Genomic DNA, 18,461 nt, shown 5'->3' on the forward strand with positions numbered 1-18,461 from the left:
GGGGGTGCCGGGCCCGTGTAACCGGGTGTGCGTTTCCCCCGCAGAGGAGCTGAAGGAGTACTTCTCCCAGTTCGGGTCCGTACAGAGGTGCCAGCTGCCGTTTGTGAGTACCCGCTCAGCCTCCCTTCGTGTCTGCTCGGTAAAGCGGGCCGGCCGGTGCTGGCCGGGCCCCGGCAGGGTCGGTCCTGCGGCTGGGGGGGGGGCCCCCCGACGGGCCGCCCCCGGGCCGCGTCCTTGTGCTCCAGTGGGGTTTTCGGTGCTCTCCACCCGTAGTGCCTTCTCCTGGTGGGTGCCGCCGCTGAACCCGAGCCATTGCCAGTGGCTCTGAAAGAGCTGCAGAAAGCACATCCTTCAGGTCCTGCTGATGCTGCCATTTCCGAATAATTAACCTAAAAGCCCTTCGAGCTTCTTTATCATCGTGTTATCTTTCTTCTGACAAAGAATAAAGTGTTTATGTGCCTGGTCTCGCTGCCCTAAAAAGTCTAAAGTCTCTTCCTGCTGTGGGTTCATCGCCCATCCAGGGTGCAGGGCTAACACATAACCCACAGCCTCTTCAGGATTCTCCCAGCCTGGCAGCTGTTCATGCCTCTGCCGTTTAGATTATTTATCTTCTGAGCAATTAGGTCAAGTATAATAGTATCTAGTGCATTTTCTTAGGAATGAACAGTCGAAAAAAGTGTTCCTTTCCCGCTCTGTTATGGGTTAGTTGCAGGTCCCTGCTGAAGAGTAGAGGTTCTGCCTGCTCATGTTTCTCCATGTGAAGTAACAGTCTGTTCAACTAAGCTCAGTGTGTAGTGAACTTCAGTTTCATGAGCTGATGGGTTCACTATCAGTTGAGGACTAGTTTGGAAATGGAGAAAGATAGTTTGGGACAGTCTGGTTATTGCTGAACACTGAAGCAGAGGCGTCTGCCTGGCACGCTCTGTTCCTCAGGCCCGGGACAGAATGTGTTGCTTCACTGCGAAGGCTGGCAGCTTACCGTAAACCTGTCTCCGTCACCAGTTAAAGCTGAACTGATGCACATGTGTATGTTTTGATTCAGTGATTAGCAACATTCATTAATGCTTAAAACAGCCAGAGGTACAAAAATCTGCCAACAGTGTAAAACACCCTAATTAAGAGATCGCTGGGATACGAAACTGCGCAGCGCGACTACAGTACCTGGTGGGTGAAAACTTCACTGGTGGTTGGAAGTGCTGGCAGTCACGCCTGAGGATCAGGGAGTTCTGTGGCAGAGCTGTTGTCAACTCTGATGGAGATCAGAGTTGGGATAAAAGGCACTTTGAGAGACCTGGCTTTTCTGCATTATCTCCTCTTTATTGACAACTGTCTCTTCTGACTGACAAATTATTCTTAAAAATAACTATTTTTTTTTCTTTTCAGTGCAGTTAGTGCTTGTCATCCTGAGTTGCAGCCTGCTTTCTTAGTATCTTAAGCAGCTGCTTTATCTTTTGAATGCTTCAAGTACTGTGGCAGACTTGTTTTCAAATCAGACAGCCATTTAAATGTTAGTTCTGTTGTGACTGGCTTAATATTAGATAACTGCTGTAGTTTGAAACAACCAGCTATGCAGTATTCCAGTCTTCAACTGTAAGTCGGGATCTTAATTTTTATGATTGCTGGACTTGAGAGGAGGGGATGCACAACAGCCTCTGCTAGGCCCCTGCATGCTCTCAATGAGAGCAAACATCTTAAATTGTGAAAAAGGCTTCTGAAACAGCAAATGTGCCAAGTTCTCTGATAATTTCTGAATCCTTAAATTGAATATCCATAAAAAGTTTTTAACAGCGTATGTGACTATTTTTGACAGTAAGTGTATTTTATTTTTTTGAATGGGTTACTAGAACAAAGATACAGGCTTTCACAGACGTTACTGCTGGATCAAATTCTCGACTCCACAAGAAGTTCAGAATGTGTTTCAGAAGGACTCCCACATACTTGAAGGTGCCAAGGTAATGTGCTAATGCCTTTAATGAAGTAATGTAATGAGTTGAGCTCTTTAATTTTGCCTTTGGTTGGACACAGTAACATGAAAATATTGCTAAACTCATTCCAAGTGTGATAGAGCATTTTGACACTTAGTGTTCTTTTAATGTTTTTTAAATCATTAACACTTTTGTTTATTCCCCCCTCTCAGCTCATTAGGGTCTGAGATCATGTAGGTACCACAGAGATCACGTAGCAGAGATCAAAACCTCCTGCTATGCTCAGCTAAAGGAATATGTGTGTAGTAAAACTGTTCAGGGGCTGCCATGCAGCCAGTTATGATTTGTAATACAGGTTTCTGCAGGTGGATTCCAACATCTAATTTGGATGTTGGGTAGCGGGGGGAAGATGACAAAGAATTTAAAGCTAAGCTTTGAACTTAAGTGAAATTTTTCTTCAGCTGTCACTTCATACAGGAAAAACTTTAAATTAGCTTCAGTGTCGCTTTTTTTTTTTTTTTTAAGTGGCTGTCTCTAACATTTTAAATGTCAGTAAAGGGAAAAAACCCAACACTTTGGCAATCTCAATGCATTAGGTGATTGCCTAATGGAACTCAATGATACCATACTGGTATCAAGAGATGGTGTACACCACCAGTTAAACCCCTTTGGTCTAGTACCCATACAGAGGAGTCTGTCATCAGCTGGTCAGTTGGAGCCAGACAACTGTATCATCTAGCTTCACTGCAGCACAGAGCAAAGAAACGTCTGTCCCACTGCTTTCCAACACGTAGGGTGCAGTGATGTTGACAGTGAGTCAGTGGCTGCCCAAAGCCATTAATAAATTAACAGGTCTCATGTCAAAATCAGTAGAATCTTGCATCTAGTATGTTCACTAAATAGGGGCAAATTACTAAGGGGATTTTCTTACAGACTTACATGTGTTGCAGCTGACCTAACTACTCAGACTGAGTAGTACAGAGCAAACCATGAGCAACAAGCAAGCTGGTATAACAGACATGATCAGTTCATGTCTTTGAATAATTAGTAAGAATTTTTCAATATCCTTCTGACAACCAAGTTTCTCTTTTTGAGACTTTTAATGCTAGGAGATGGTAAAGAGTAAAATGAATTGGCAAGAGACTTCAGGGATGCAGTACGCTGATTGTGAGAAAGTATGTTGCTTGACATGGTTCGTACTACTGCAGAAGTCTTCATTGGTCATGGTTACTTCAGTATGTATTCCTAAGAGCTGACCTGTGAGCTACAACTGTGGTACAAAAATGGAAGCAGAAATTAAGGAATGGTTTGTTGACTTCAGTCTTAAAACTGTGACAAGCCAGGCAATAGGCTGATCCCTCAAATTGGGCTGAAAATAACTAGGATGTTCATCTGTATGAAATTATCGAAATAAGTACTAGCACTAGCAGAGATGGGTACTTAGTGTCAGCTTCTTGGAAATTATTCTGCTGCTTTTTATTCTTGAAGATGTAAGATAGCCACATTCACTTAATGGCCTAGGCTTTGAGGACTGTACTCTAACGAGAGGTGCAGGAGCCAAGAGGCTTCTCTGCAATGAAATAAAGAGGAGAAGGCAGGCAGTACTTTCTTCAAAAATGCAAGCTTCTCTAGAAGCACAGTTTGTTCTAGGCTAGGTTTAGACAGTTACCTTCTGTTAGTTCCACTTGAAAGCACAAGCTCTTAAGATGCATTTTGCTGATGCAATGAGCAGTTGCTGTGCAGATTACATTCAGCTTTCCCGTCAGGAGCTTAGCATGTGCGGTTATGGCTCTGAACCAGTTATAAACCTATCTTCTGCTTTCCCTGTGAATGTTTTAAAAGATCAGAAATGAAAAATGTCAAACCTTCTTGCATAACTAATTTGAGTCATTTCCATTGTTTTCAGCTCACTCTCAGACACCAGACCCGTAGAAGACGCAGTCAAAGACAGAATCAGAGTGAGTGAGTGGTGGAAGGAGGCTTTATTTCACTAAATGTAAAGAAACTAAAATAAAGATTACTGAGAAACTATGAATGAGTATTGTTTTTAAAACATAATCCAGCTGTTGCCCCTCCTTGTTCAAATAAACCACACTAAAGAAACGCAGAATCATAAACTCCCTAGCATCCATTACAGCATAAGACAGTAATTATATACAGCAGGAAAGCTTTTAACAGATGAAGTTAAAAGCTTTAGTTACCTACAAAAACTAAAGCTGTAGGAAGGGACTGCATTCTCACCCTGAGAAGCTGGGCAACAAGGAATCAGCAAAGTCAGAGCACGTGCCAAAGAATAATTCCCTTGTGAAATGTTTTGAAGTGCTCTCCATTCCTCCACTCTCCCGGGGAAGCTGTCTTATGTAGAAGAATTAGTATGTGTATATATATCCACATGACAAGACTTGTGAACTGCTGCATTACAATGCCATCCCCCTGTACACCTCTGATACTAAAAACGCCTTTTGCATCAAGTCCAAGCTTGTAGTCCATTTCTCTACCTCTCAAGGAGCAGAGGTATTCAGTCCTTCCTCCTCTTTTTGCTCTCGTGCTCGTGTTCTTTAGGGCGGCTGCTATCCGATGGCCGTTTAGAACCGCCGTGCTGCTTCGCTTCTTCCAGAAACTTGTCCAAACCAAATGGATCCTCCTCAAATTGAACTGGTCCATCTCTGCCCCTCCCTCTGGTGTTACGATCTGAGTTGGAAAACTCTTTGTCAGGAACAAACCTGCAGGAGAAGAGATAACACTCAGTTCATTGTAACGTCAGAATACTAATTAAGAATATTTCTTAACTTTTTCTTCTTACCTATTGGTCTTTATTCGAGCCTCTAGATCATCACCGTACACGTCCTTATCCAAATTTTTACTTGGCCTGTAGATGTTTTGGGCCATATCCTTGCCACTTCTCCAAGGCTGGTCATAAACATTGTAAATTTCATCCTCTCCCCCAGCAAAGCCACTGTCCATGCCCTGTGAAGAACAAAGAACAGCAGTGTAACCAAATGAGTCTGTAAAACTTCAGCTATTTTAACATCAAGATACACTGATGGTATCACACAGATACTCCAAGATGGTATTGTGTGATTTACTGTTGATTTCAAATGAGTTCAAGCACTTGATTAGAATATGAGTGGTTTTGAGTCTGCCATTAAGTCCAGAGAATGTGACACAATCATTACCAGCCTTGGTCAGAGCCACTTCTACTCTTCCAGAAAGCAACAGGAATTACATGCCATTCATATTTCAGAATAATGGATCATTTCAGTCTGCCTTGTGAGTACAGCTGTCTCTAACAGTCAAGTACAGCCATACAGAAATGTGTATTACTCAGAATTTCTGGAAAACATGATTTAAGCTGACTGATCCAAATCACACAGCAGCTTATGTAAACTGTGAAAGCACAAGTGCCTGCTTATTCACTTTTGATTCATCAGCTTTCCCTTCTGCCTGCAAGTCTTTCACTGGAGATGTGAAAAAGAATGATTGACAAACTGCAGGTCTATTCAGGAACTTTCTGAAAGCCTAATCTACTTTTTAATCTCTGAATAGTATAAAGTTCAGGGAAAATAAACGTTGCTGTTAACTATTTATACTTCAGAAGGATTTTTAACATAAGCAATAGTGGGCATAGAAAGCATTTGCTTCCTTCTCTCTCAGAGCAGATTTCCCTTATTCAGTCAGAACATTTGTACAAAAGAAGAAAATTAGGTCGCTGCAGCTTGAAGGCAAAATAGATTCTTTCTGCCCACTTCCCAGTGAGAAAAACCACAACAAAACCACTTTAATCCAGTTATACATTCAGAATATGCCATTTTTGTTGCATCAGCTATGGATAAAGGAGATCAACAGTTTCCGAACCAGTTATGTAGAGACTTCTTTCAGAGTGTATCCACATCAACCATGAGAACAGGGTCCCTTTGGTATTCTAGCCAGACCCACTAAGGAAGGATGAGCATATTCTCTCAGGAAGCTGTACAGCTGTGAAATGTATTCTTACCTTGCTCTGGTTGAACAGCCTCTGGTCGTACTGGATTTCATTGGATGGCCTGGGGTTGGGTACCCCTAGGGCAATAACTTCACTGATATCTCTGTTCTCATTTCTCTGCAGCTTCGACCTGTATTAAAAAAATAAAGTTTTATTACGTCAGTAAACTCTATTTGTTGACATGCCCAACTGCAACCTGATCCTGTATTAGCTGCTAACAATTTGCCTCAGGAGCCAGGTTTTGACTGTTGCCCTTCCTTACTAAGTAACATTTAAAATTTGGCTCCTGGCAAAGGAAACGTTTTGGAAAGTTATGTTCAGCTGGGCCTGACATTTAAATTTGCTTTCCACTATCTGCAATTTACATCAAGCTGACTTGGGCTAAAATGTCATTTATTTTTTGCAAGAACCAGTGTAATTATATTCTGGCAAGGCCAAGCAATCTAATTTTAAGATATTAGACATTTTAAGCCTCTAGAAACCACTTGTACTCAGAAATCTCACTGGCTTGGGCAAACAAGATACTTCAGCCTACTCATAAATCTAAGCATACTTCAAATGAGCAGCTTCAAGAAACAAAGCCACTAATGATACTCCAGTCTCACTGAAGTTATAGGATCCAGGTTTCAGCCTTTGCTGTCAGCATGTTAATTAAATCTGAATATACTGAAGTTCTGCTAAAGAAAAACTCACCCCAGAACAACAACCCCCCATCTCCATTCATCTGGAAAATTCTAAATTTAGAAGAGAGTACTGCAGTATGCTAACACAGTAATGCCATTTCATACAATGAACAGTGCTTCATACAGTGAGTATCTCCACAAGGTAAAATTCAGGCACACACATCAGGCAAAAGGAAGCCCGGTGTAAGAGTTTCCCTGCTGGGGAAGCCCGTGCCAGCTAAGGAGTAAAGCAGCTTGCTTTTGTGACTCACCTTTTGTCAGGGGCTGCCCTGGAAAGATTTCTGTCATGCTGTCTCTCTTTGCGCCGGTCATGTCTGATTTCATCTCTTTCTCTAGCTTCTCCATCCTCTGAACAAATGCAAGATTGCTCATTATAGACAAATATTTGAAATCTGAATTAACTATGCCACAGACGTTGGCACAGTGATTCAATTCAGTATTCTTTTACAGAAGAGAAGTGGCCCTCAGAACTATCTAACGTGTTACCCTTTAAACAAACTGAACACATGGAAAACCACAGCTTTCAATTAACCGTCCTTGACAAGAGTTAAAGCAGACATATCCAACAACTATGTTTTCTCAGCTTTCAAGAGCTTAGAATACTTTTCCATCTAGGAATTAGTATCCCAAAACACCTACAGATCATCGTATCATACTTTTATCTCTTAAATGTAAAAATATCATTCAAGCATGCAGGCATCTAAGAGCTTTGAGGAACATTCTGTGACTCAGTATCAGAGAAGCACTCAGGGCGGAAGGGAGCCTCTAGTTCAACCTTCTGCTGAAAGCAGCTTCAATGCTGAATTCAAACCAGATTGCTCAGGGCTTTGCCCACTCAGGTGGCAAGAACCTCCAAAGACAGAGATACGCCAGCCTCCCTGGGCAACCTGTTCCACTGCTGCTTGTCTTCATGGTGAAAATTTTTCTCCTCACATATATTTGCAACCTCCTGCTTCAACTTTTGACCACTGTGTCATTCTTCCACTGTGCAGCTTAGTGAAGAGCTCTGATGACCTCCTTGTAGATATGGGAAAGATCCCATTAGGTCCCACCTAAGCCACATCTCCTGGCAGAACAAGCTTCATTCTCTCAGCACGTCCTGACTAGGCAGATAACTTGAGTCCCCTGACCATTTTCATGGCCCTCCACTAAACTCACTCCAGTTTATCAATGCCTGTCTTGTACCTGGGGGCCCACAACTGCACACAGCCTTCCAGATGCAGTCTAACAGGTCACCAGTAAAAGGAAATGATCACTTCCCTTGGCCTACTGGTTACGTTCCTGCAGGTGCAGCTTCCTATGCCCCTAGCATTACTGCTGCCAGGGCACACTGCTGGCTTACATTTAGCATATTGTCCACTAGGACTCCCAGGTCCTTTTCAACAGAATATCTCTCTGGCCAGCCAGTCCCCAGCCTGCTGGCCATCCCAAGGTTAGTCCATCCCAGCTGTAGGATTTTGCATTATATGACCATATTGTCTACCTTTTAGAAAATCATAACTGCTTTGTAAGTTCAGCATCTTGATCTTTGAAGTGTCATTTCAATCAAAACATAAGACTTATCACAATGGTTATGACTTAGTTCAGTTAGCAGTTTTTGGGCCTAGTGACCAACAGAACTACAGCTCTGCAAGATCAGCTGTAACAGTGCAAGAGACAGAATATTGCATTTAGCAGCTTTGAAAGGTTAAAAGATGGTTTAGTTCTTGTAAACAAAGTTGCTCTTCATCTGCAACAAACCTTGTCTAAAAAAAAAAAAAGATTTAAAAAATTAATTTTAGAATAGTCCATGAAAGCCATTACTTGCACTGATCCATTAACTCTGAAATTCTCAGCAATGTCCTAAACCTGTATACACAGACATACTGTTGTGCAGTTCAAATCCAAATCCCATCAAACCAGCCAGTGAATTAGCTAGACTCACTGGCTGATCAAGTAGAGACATAAAGAACAGGTGTCATGCTTAGAAACTGTAGCTAATATTTAGGTATTACAAGTTCTCAGATTATTTCTCCAAACCCGCATTTCAGAGAGTGCTAAAAAAACCCCATCAAAACCCCACAACAAAAACACAACCCCATAGCTTCTTAGTAACAAAGAAACATACCTTTTTCAACATGGGTTTTGATCCCTGCTCTTCTCTCTCTGGCTTTCTGAGCCATTTCTCGAAGCTTTTCCTCATGTTTTTCCTTCTCTTTCTGAGCCATCTTTCTCTCCACCTGGGCACGCATCTCTACTGCCTCACGAGCCTGCACGCATAAGGCATAGTTAAAAAGAGAAAGCTAGCACCTGGGATGCAAGCAGATCTTCTGTCATGGAGCTATCCAGTAAAAAAAAAGCAGGAATCAAGCCACAAAGCAGTAGTTCCAAGCCAGCCAGCCACAGCTGTTAGAGCTGAGAAACAAGACCCGTGACCTCCAGTAATTTAACGCGTACTGAGCCACTGATTCAAAGATATTGGGGAGAAGACCTTGTGTCTTAAGCTAGCCAAGAAGCAGGGCAAATCGAAAAGCTGTAGCCTATTCCCAGTTTATTTTCCCAAGGAAATAAACATACAAAGAAGGTAAAACCACATGGAACAAAACAATTTAAACAACCATCTGACCTTTCTGTCAGCTATATAGAGAGCCTCAGCAAGCTTGGCAAAGTTTTCATTAATATGAACAGTCTGCAATCCTCTGCCATCTGCAGCCAGACGCTTATCTAACGGAATGGTGTAACCCTACAGTGGAAACAGAGAGGCAGTTAATCACAGAAACTAACGTTATTTGTAATAACAATCATTAGTGTATTTATTGTGTAAGAAAACAGAAACACACACAAAACTCACAGCCCATCATTAATACACCTCAATGGACCTCCTTTATATGTACTTCAAACGCACACCAGGTGAAATGAAGCTTCACTCCAATTACACTCCCCCAAATCCAAATCACCATTTCCCTCCAATCTTGGTACAAATGACAGTTTTCGAGCGACACGATCCACTCTTCGCTTTGTGTTCAGAACTACAGATAACAGCTTCCCAGTCTCTAAGCTTTTTTACCATTTGTGCTTACAAATTGTTTTCCCTAAACTGTCTGCATACCTGTTAAGAGGTTACCTGATTCAAAAAGAGAAAGTAAGGGGCAAGGCTGTAAGAGGCACTAAAAGTGAATTTTGCTTTCAGAAGCTGAAACCTAGAATTATTTATAGATGATATTTTAAGATTCTTTAGCAAGCTCTACATATTTTTTGCTTTGGTTTTAGCATCCGTAACCTAAAATTTGATCTACTAATTAGCATCAGTCCCAGTTATACAGCTGTGTTGGGGTATAAAAAAATAACATCCAAACATGCAGCTTTTCCTTCCTCCATTTGAAGAGCCTGCCTCATGACAACAGCTTGGCAAGTTTGAGAAAGATCAGACTGGTTACTGCAGCAAATTATAAACTTTCCCTTCTCTCTGAATATAAACTTACTGGCTGATAAAAATCAGAGGGACAGGACATACCTACTCAAACAAGGAATAAAAATAGCTAAGCTAACCAGTGATGAAAATTAATTAGTGAAAGAATGCACAAGGAGAACTTTCCAGAAACTTGGACTACAGTGAATTACCCTTCCCTTTTCCAGTTTAGATGGCTTTACTTTGTGACCTCCAGAGACTTTAGTTTCAGACTCTCCGTACTGCACTATTAAGAGGACTTTAACTAATGGCATTTTTTTCCTGTCAAAATGCATCTCTGCCATGAAGTAATATATTCTCTCTCAGTTCTATACTCCTGTCAATTTGACAACCCTTATATGCCAAAGAGAGAAAAACTGAGTTCTACAATCATGTGTTCTCCATGCTGGAAGCAGTTTACCTAACTCTAGAGGTTTAAAGCCAGTATTATTAAAGCTTAAACAATTCACACAAGACTCTCAGCAGGGTGCAACATTAGAAAGATGAATTTATGACAACTTAATTACCTTTGCATTTTTCCAGTTTGAAATGCATGGAGGAATTTTCCACTCTTGCTGCTCTTTCACAGTCATCTGATTTAAGAGAAGAAGCAAAGTTATCTTTAGATTTATAGCAAAAAGAAATAATGTTTTCTTTCTCAAAGGCAGCTATCAAACTACTGAAAGAAATTAGAGTACAAAGTTCAGGACATTGCTACAAAAGACCCAACTCTTCTTAGCAGCAAGAGATGTTCATTTCTGCACTGTACCTTCGCCAACATTGAGTAAGTCACAACAGCTTTTCAGACATCCTCTTTTGTCACACAGGCCAGAACTCACAGCCAGCATGTTAACAGTTACTTACACATTTAATGGCAGTGCAAACTGTAAGAAACTGAAGAACCACCTCTACACTCATCTCTCAGAAGGACCTAATCCTTAATAACACAAGTTAGTGTTACTAAGGATTAGCTTAATAGTGTTGCCTAAAAGCAGCATCAGTGTACCAAGGCTAAAGCCTCAGTCAATTCTTTCATGCCATGAACAACTCCAGCAGTGAAGCCCTGCATAGAATATATGATAAATCTACTCAATCTTTGACAAGGTACATAGGAAGAGAGCTACTTTCAGAACTGTCCAAAAAAACCCCAAACCCCCCAACAAAAAAACCCCCACCCAAAAAGACTGCACCAGGCGCAAAGTTTATCACTTCACATCACATCAAAAGAACAACAACGAGAAGGGTAACAGAAATTAACTAGATCAAAGTAGAATTTGTGAACCCATCTAGAATTCAAAACTGAGCACAGCTATGGCATTTCATACCTTTCTACTAGGAGAATGCATTACAGGTGCTGGAGGAGAAGGTGGTCCACGCGGAATCTTCTTGTTAATTCTGAACAATTCAGAAAACAATTACAATCAGCACTTGTATGGAAATACACCTCAGAATCTTCTATTTGGCATGAACAAGTTTTGAATAGTTACTTGAATCTTGGAGGCTCCATAGGGTCCTTCTGCATTTCCACCATCCGAATAACTCTCTGCTTTGCTCCAGAGTTGAAGGCAACGCCTTGCTGAGATGGTGTGTACCTGAATAAAACACAGTGCTCAGTTCTCTGCACACAGCTAGATATTCCTTGCTCACCTCCATTTTTACTCAGTTCACTACTCTAGCTATATTTTCATTTTATCCAGTTTAAGACTTTTCCACTGTGAACACCAGGAGCAGGTAACTGCAGAGAGGGTTCTGGACTGAATGCAGACAAGCAATTATACCAGACCGTGTATCTTCCCAGGGCTATATGCTCCTGTTTCAATCTAGATCATGCAGAGAATGTCACAATACTCTTTACCCATGTCTGTGAATCCCTGGTGACTGCTTACTGGTTATGAAGAACCCTCTTCACATACTTTTTTCAGGATTCACCTCAGGCCAAGTCTAACCCTGCCATGGAATTTTTTGTGTTTGCAGCAGCAAAGATCGAGTATCAGCCTCCTAGTAATTCCAATTCTTTCCAATTGCTTATTTTATATGAGAAGAACTTTGCTACAGGCCTTGGCTTGGCTTGAAACTTCCAGTAAAGACTCTGTTTTCAGGGCAGCACCATTAATAGTGCTCCCTGACAAATCTGTATTTTGTTGCTAGAACTATAACACACAAAGTGCCCCTCCACAAAGTGCCACAACTCATGACATGTTAAGACATATTTCAACACACTTCAAACAAGGTTATCATTAGTGTGTTAATTAAAAATCCGTAAGCCAGTTTCATACTACTTCCAGAATAACAGAATTAAAGAGGAATTTCTGTTCTCAGAAACTGAAGGAATATCCCAATTCGAACCAGCACTACATACCGAATGTACTGTGCAGGAGCTAGTTTGTCAGCTGCTCGAACTGGCATGGCTGCTGCAATTTTCTGGGAGACTGATTTCTCCAAGGCTGCTCTTGTCTTCTCTGTTATCTGAAGATGAAAATAGCACAGTATGCATCTCATCACATACACAAGACCTACAATATACCACTGATAACTAAGCACATCAGGCCATATAATACCTCTCTAATCGCCTCCTCGTCTGGTCTTTGCAGTTCAGGATCATCCACATTCATGACCTCTTTTGGCACAAGATCTGTGTATTTGCTGTAGATAACCTGGAAGACATTATATTTTATTACTGCTGGTGAAGAGGAATAAATGTATATATATCAAAGGAAACATTTCAGGCCTAGATTATACTTTAGGTACTGAATAAAACTTGCATACAACTCTAAATGCATTACAATTACATATTCTTCAATGACTCCCATAGAGCAAGAGTCTACTCTGGACCCCATTTTACAGATGGAATAATCAAAGAAAAGAAGTAATTTCATTAAATATAATTATGTAAATCACTCTCAGAGCTGGGATTAGACACCAGTTTCCTGCTTCCCTTTCCTACTCTTTTCCTTTTTCAGGGCCCCCAAGACAGACAAAACGAATCCACATTTGTACTTCTGTTTTCAAGGATTACTTCGGATTTTCTTACAAGTCTTTTTCAGCATCTAGACTTTTTCATTTTATGTTTGCTATTTTCTTGGAAAAATAAATACTCGAGGAATCTGTTCTTGACAATTTGCCCTATATAGGTACTTGAGCATTCATACAACATGCAGCTAGTTGTCAGTAGCTTTATGTCCCAATTTTAAATATAAGAACACTATTAGATGGCTGCAGGGAAAAACTGATTGTATTGCATTAATGCTTCACATTTGTCCAACAAAATAACATCAGGAATTCTTAATTCAAAGGGTTAAAAGTCATTACAACTATTATTTCAAGTTCATTATAAAGTGCATGTCCAACTATGAAACTGACCTTTAGCCTCACCATTAATTTGTCACACAACAGCCATTTACTGCTCCTCAGCCTTCACTCCTAAAATTTTAAACCTCTGAATTAGAATCAATAATATCCTAGCTGCTCAGATGCTGAATGAAGGACATCTGAAGAGCAGTGTTCCTCTAAGGTAATTAACTCTAAGTCCAAGTGTCTTGCTGCATGAAGAACAAAGTATGCTAAAAGGGCTCAGAGTATCCCAGAAGACAATAAAGAAAATTTAAGAAGTCCAAGAGGTGCTCTAGAAACTACAGTACACTGAGGTACAAATGAGCTACATTAACTATTCAATCCCTAAAGTATTGTATGCAAATTTCAAGCTGCATAAATATGACAGAAATTTATAATATAGATTAAAATAGCCTGAAAATACAAAAATTTGTCTCCATCAAAAACTTGATACACTTGCATGTTCTAATAGGAGTCCTTTTTGAGGTGATACAGACAGGCAGATAAAGCTGTTGCGCTATGTTACTTTTATAGATAATTACATTTTAACAGTAATGTTGAGACATTTTATTAATCTAAGATAAAGAGGAGACTCAGATTGTTTGATATTGTAGTATGCTCATCCACTGCCATTTTTCATCTATTAAATTTAAAAGGAAGCATCAGCCTGTGTTTCAGATACTTCATTTTGATTGCTACTGAAAAGCAGAATCTCCTTCTAGGCAGAAGCGATATGCTCCATTTTTGGTACAGCTACATGATTTTCCCTCTGGCTGGGGCAGCCTTAACAGGCAGCAATTAGAAACCTGCACGCCACTGCCATCAGACAGAGAACAATCTTACCTAACTAGTTGTGTAAGATACTGTAGCTCATGGTAGGATTTAGACATCAATCACATTCAGAATTTCACAAGACACCTGACAGATGCAAGTGTCTTAACTGAAATTTCTTAATTTTTAATACATAAATCCCTTCTCTCAACTTATTTTATTCTATATATCCAGAGGAGTCGTGTACAGTGCTCATCATCAATCCTATGGGTAAATCAAGAAGCTACCATCAAGCACTGCAGAATTAATTCATTCCTTGGCAGAGAATGGCTTCTCCATACAAAGCATATAACATTTTAGAAGTCATTACAAGTACCTGGTTGTAAGTCTAGCACACACATCTGAGAAAAAATTGGTGATAACCTCTACCACAAAGGCAAACACATTATGAGTAAAGAACACTTTTGATTATTTTAGTTATCTTGATTTTCTCTCGGCCTGTTCCATCGCTGTGACAGGAGTTCCTTCAACAATGGGACTACTCTCTCTTGAGAAAAAAAACAAAAGTCAGATTTGTGGTTCTTTTTTCCTTCTTTAACATCCAAGCCACAGCCTTGGGCCATGAAGAAGAAATCCAGCTCCTGGACAGAAAAATCATCCTTGCTAGAAAAAAAGTAATGGACCTAATAGTTCCATTCCCTGATTTCACTCTCTCTTCTGCCTTAATAAAATCATATCAAGCCATCAATCTTGACAAAATGTACCAATTAATGATGCATTATTTTAGCCTGGCTTTTAGTCATGTCAGTAGAGACGTTATTGGGAGAATCTATAGCAGCACAAGAGCTAAGCACACAGCTGATGCTGGAAAACCTTCATCTGGACAACCAGATGCAACTCCATGCTCAGACCCATAAGGTCATGCCTCCAGGTTTGTCAATGTTACCCAGTGTTTCATGTCTCACAGACTTTCTGCCAGCCCCAAACACGAGGCTTGTCAGAGTATCTCATTTATGTCAGCATTTTTCAAGCAAAATTCTCTGAAGCAACTATATTTTAAATATGTAGGGGAACAGATGCAAGAGAGATGAACCACTGCAACAGCAGAAACTGCTGACAAGACACCTAGATCCAGGGTCCAGGTGATGGAACTGCTGCCTCTACAACAAGGCAGAATACTAAATTCAACTTCAAAAAAATCCATAAGCCGTAGCAAAAGCAAGATTTGCTTCTTAAGTCAGACCAAACAAGCAGCTTGTAGAGTGGGAGCAGAAACTCCATCTCATTTCTGGCAGGCTGCTACGTATCTGTTTCTCTTGGCTCTAAGTATTAAGATTGAATAAATATTTGAATTAGGACTGCAGCTCTCAGGATAATGACACTTCTGCATGTAATCCTACTGTACTATCAGAAGTTCTCTCTCACAGAAAATATTCCACGTTTTTCAACTCAACACAGATTACTGAAGAACTGCTCCCTATGACACCTCTGCCAATGCTTTCTCTCTCCTGCAAAACAAATCATGCAACAGTAGTGAAATTGTATCAAATATAAAATTTTCCCTCAGTTTTACTTCCCCTTGAACCACAACACTTAATTTTTAGCCTCAGCATTTACATCCAGCTGGATGCAACCAGAATTTAGCTGATCCAGGAGGCAGAGCTTAGGGTTAGGAAAACCCCATTCCAGTTCTACAGAGTCCAGTTTTGGAAAACAGAATCAGAGAATGGTTTGGGTTGGAGGGGACCTTAAAGATCATCTAGTTCCAACCCCCCTGCCATCAGCAGGGACACCTTCCACTAGACCAGGTTGCTCAAAGCCTCATCCAACCTGGCCTTGAACACTTCCAGGGAGGGGGCATCCACAACTTCCTTGGGCAACCTGTTCCAGTGTCTGACCATCCTCATAGGAAAGAATTTCTTCCTCCTCTTGACAAATAATTCAAGACACAACGTAAGTCTGAGGGAACCCCAGTGAAAGCCCCCCCCAATAAAAATATTGCCACTGCTGTTTTTCTGTTTAGTCTGACTACTTTCTACCCCATGGCAGCATGGAATCTGATTTGGACTGATTTTTTTCAAAAGTACTGCAGTAACTTCTGATGCACAGGATGAGGATATACTATTAATTGAATATAACATCCCATTGGCATTATCTTTTTGCAACTTTGCCAACTGTTAGATGAATTTAAAACAACAACAAAAAATTTCTGTTAAAAAAGAAAGATTTCCCCTGATATTCTTAGAATTTTTTTATTTGAGAGGTAAAGTTCACCTTTTGTTTTTCTGTTTAGATAGGCTTTCCGCCTTCCTCATTTGCAGTAAGACATGAGGTGTATTACATACTCATAAACTTTTCAAGGCATCCTAAATTAAAGCAGAAGTCAAATTATTTTGAAAGCAACTACTCACATCTATTAACTAAACAGCCTTTGTAGTTAACACTCTTCATGTTTTCTTTGGGCTACCCTATTCTTTACAGGAGATGCTTGCTCTAACAAGCAGCTGGTCACATACTTGGTCACACCTCAGCAGTTTTCCAGCCCTCAACACCTGCTTGAGAGAATTAATGTTTTAATGTAGTCCACTTTGCCACATTTGAAAAGGCAGATGTAACTACTCCTCAAAGTGGACTTAGGAAACCCAAGTACCTGATCTCCTCAATATAAGCTAGGACTTCAGGATGAGGTGTCAGCTCTTTATTTTTAGAAAGGCTACTGTATAGAGTATACTGTATGCAGGAAATTGAAGTTGGTTCCCATTAAATTGGATGAGAACCTTGCCATCACTGTACTTCACACAAAAATTCTGTAGTATAACCACTGGCAATACTTTCTGCTGCAATTAAGAAAAAGAAAAAAAAAAGCACAGAAGCATCAAATGGTAAATTTGTAAGGCACGAGGCAGTGCTCTGAAAGCTGAACTGTGTTTTCTGTCTTTTTTTTGTGTGCTCCTTCTCTCTACACACTGAAACAAGGCTGCCTGTGATCAGGCCTGTTTGCAGTTTCTTGCTTTCACTGGAAAGCTCTCTAACAAAAGCTGCTAGGCTAGCAAGTAAGTTTTGTGTGGAGAGACTAACCATTTTTTTGCCTTACCTTTTAATTACATAACAGAGAAGGTCACACAGTGACTCCAGTCAAAACGCTCATGTCTGACATTATTTCAGTTCTTAAACTTCAAGAAAACGAGATGCAATCCATTTGATTAATGCCAGACCAATGAGTTTAGGTATATGCAATGTGTGCACACAACTTCCCTTCAAACATATCTGAAGAAATATTACCTTGTCCTTTGATTGTCCTTGTCGAGCAATTGCATCGTATTTTATTTTCCCTTCTGCATCCACCTGAACAGCCAAAGCATTCGACATTTTCTTCTTTCGGCCCATATCCAACGGATACTGAGCCACATGGATTTCTGGGAAAGCACCCCCATCTCCAAAATCCTACACAAAAGAAGCAGTAGTGAATGACTGAAGGACAAAAACATGGTATAACATCACAGTAAAACATTTGCACAGGTGGGAAATGGAATGAGAGACTGGATGGAATTTAACAAACTGCGGCATTGCCAGAACGCTCCAACAACTGCATTGTTTCAGCTGGTAAGACAGCAACAGACTATGGAACTCACACTCGCTAAAAGACAAGACACTCAAGTGCACAGACATCTTGCAGTAATTATTCCCTGCACAGAGCAAGAGCCCGTATCACCCACAAGAACGCGCAGGCACTACTACACTACAGACAATCCATGATTAAGTATGTAATACACACGTAAGTTATTAATTACAACGGCAAAAATTTACCTTCTGCAATAAGGCAACTGAGGAAATACTAAAATTACAAGAGCAGCATTTTTTGATGAAAATTTCTACTGGTTATTTGTTGTTTTTCACACCATAATGAAGAAGTTAAATAACCTTTCCATTCTTTTCAAAGCCTGTAGCTTATTGCTTCATGATGGTACGAATGCCAAGCTGTCCTGTTTCCTTACTTTGACGTGTGAATACCAGGCGAGCACCCAACAGCCCAATATGCCCAAAGTTGACCTCCTCTCCCATTCAACATGTTGCTGTAAAAGCATCTAATGAAGAGAGAGCAGAGCATCCTGACTCTGCAACACCGAGGACACAGAATTGGTGTAATTCATAAAACAACTTCCAGCTACAACTTCTTCAGAGGAAGCGTTTGATTAAAGCAGCATGAGCGTGTCCCCATCCCCCTTTTACAAGGGCACTGCTGATGTGGAGTCTGACAAGGAACAGATGAAAGAAGAACGGGTGTCTTGGGCAGATCGATCGCCCTCCATGCTCACTATATACAATCATAGAATGGTTTGGGT

At 40.6% G+C, this 18,461-nt stretch overlaps 2 protein-coding genes across 2 annotated transcripts; one reads left to right on the forward strand and one right to left on the reverse strand.

Annotated features, from left to right (window-relative positions):
• Positions 1–44: 44 nt before the first annotated feature.
• SLIRP (SRA stem-loop interacting RNA binding protein) lies at positions 45–3,891 on the forward strand (the record flags this gene model as incomplete). The annotated part of the gene is made up of 3 exons (XM_010177589.1): positions 45–103; positions 1,845–1,952; positions 3,832–3,891. Coding segments are annotated over 3 exons (227 nt in total), but the record flags the coding sequence as incomplete, so codon positions are not given.
• SNW1 (SNW domain containing 1) lies at positions 3,889–17,562 on the reverse strand (the record flags this gene model as incomplete). Its single annotated transcript, XM_010177591.1, has 12 exons — positions 3,889–4,648; positions 4,729–4,892; positions 5,920–6,037; positions 6,842–6,938; positions 8,698–8,839; positions 9,196–9,312; positions 10,545–10,610; positions 11,343–11,412; positions 11,505–11,609; positions 12,377–12,483; positions 12,576–12,671; positions 17,401–17,562. Coding segments are annotated over 12 exons (1,449 nt in total), but the record flags the coding sequence as incomplete, so codon positions are not given.
• Between the last annotated feature and the right edge of the window lie 899 nt (positions 17,563–18,461).

This window comes from Antrostomus carolinensis, unplaced genomic scaffold (assembly GCF_000700745.2).
Source record: "Antrostomus carolinensis isolate BGI_N321 unplaced genomic scaffold, ASM70074v2 scaffold44541, whole genome shotgun sequence".
NCBI classification, from domain to species: domain Eukaryota; kingdom Metazoa; phylum Chordata; class Aves; order Caprimulgiformes; family Caprimulgidae; genus Antrostomus; species Antrostomus carolinensis.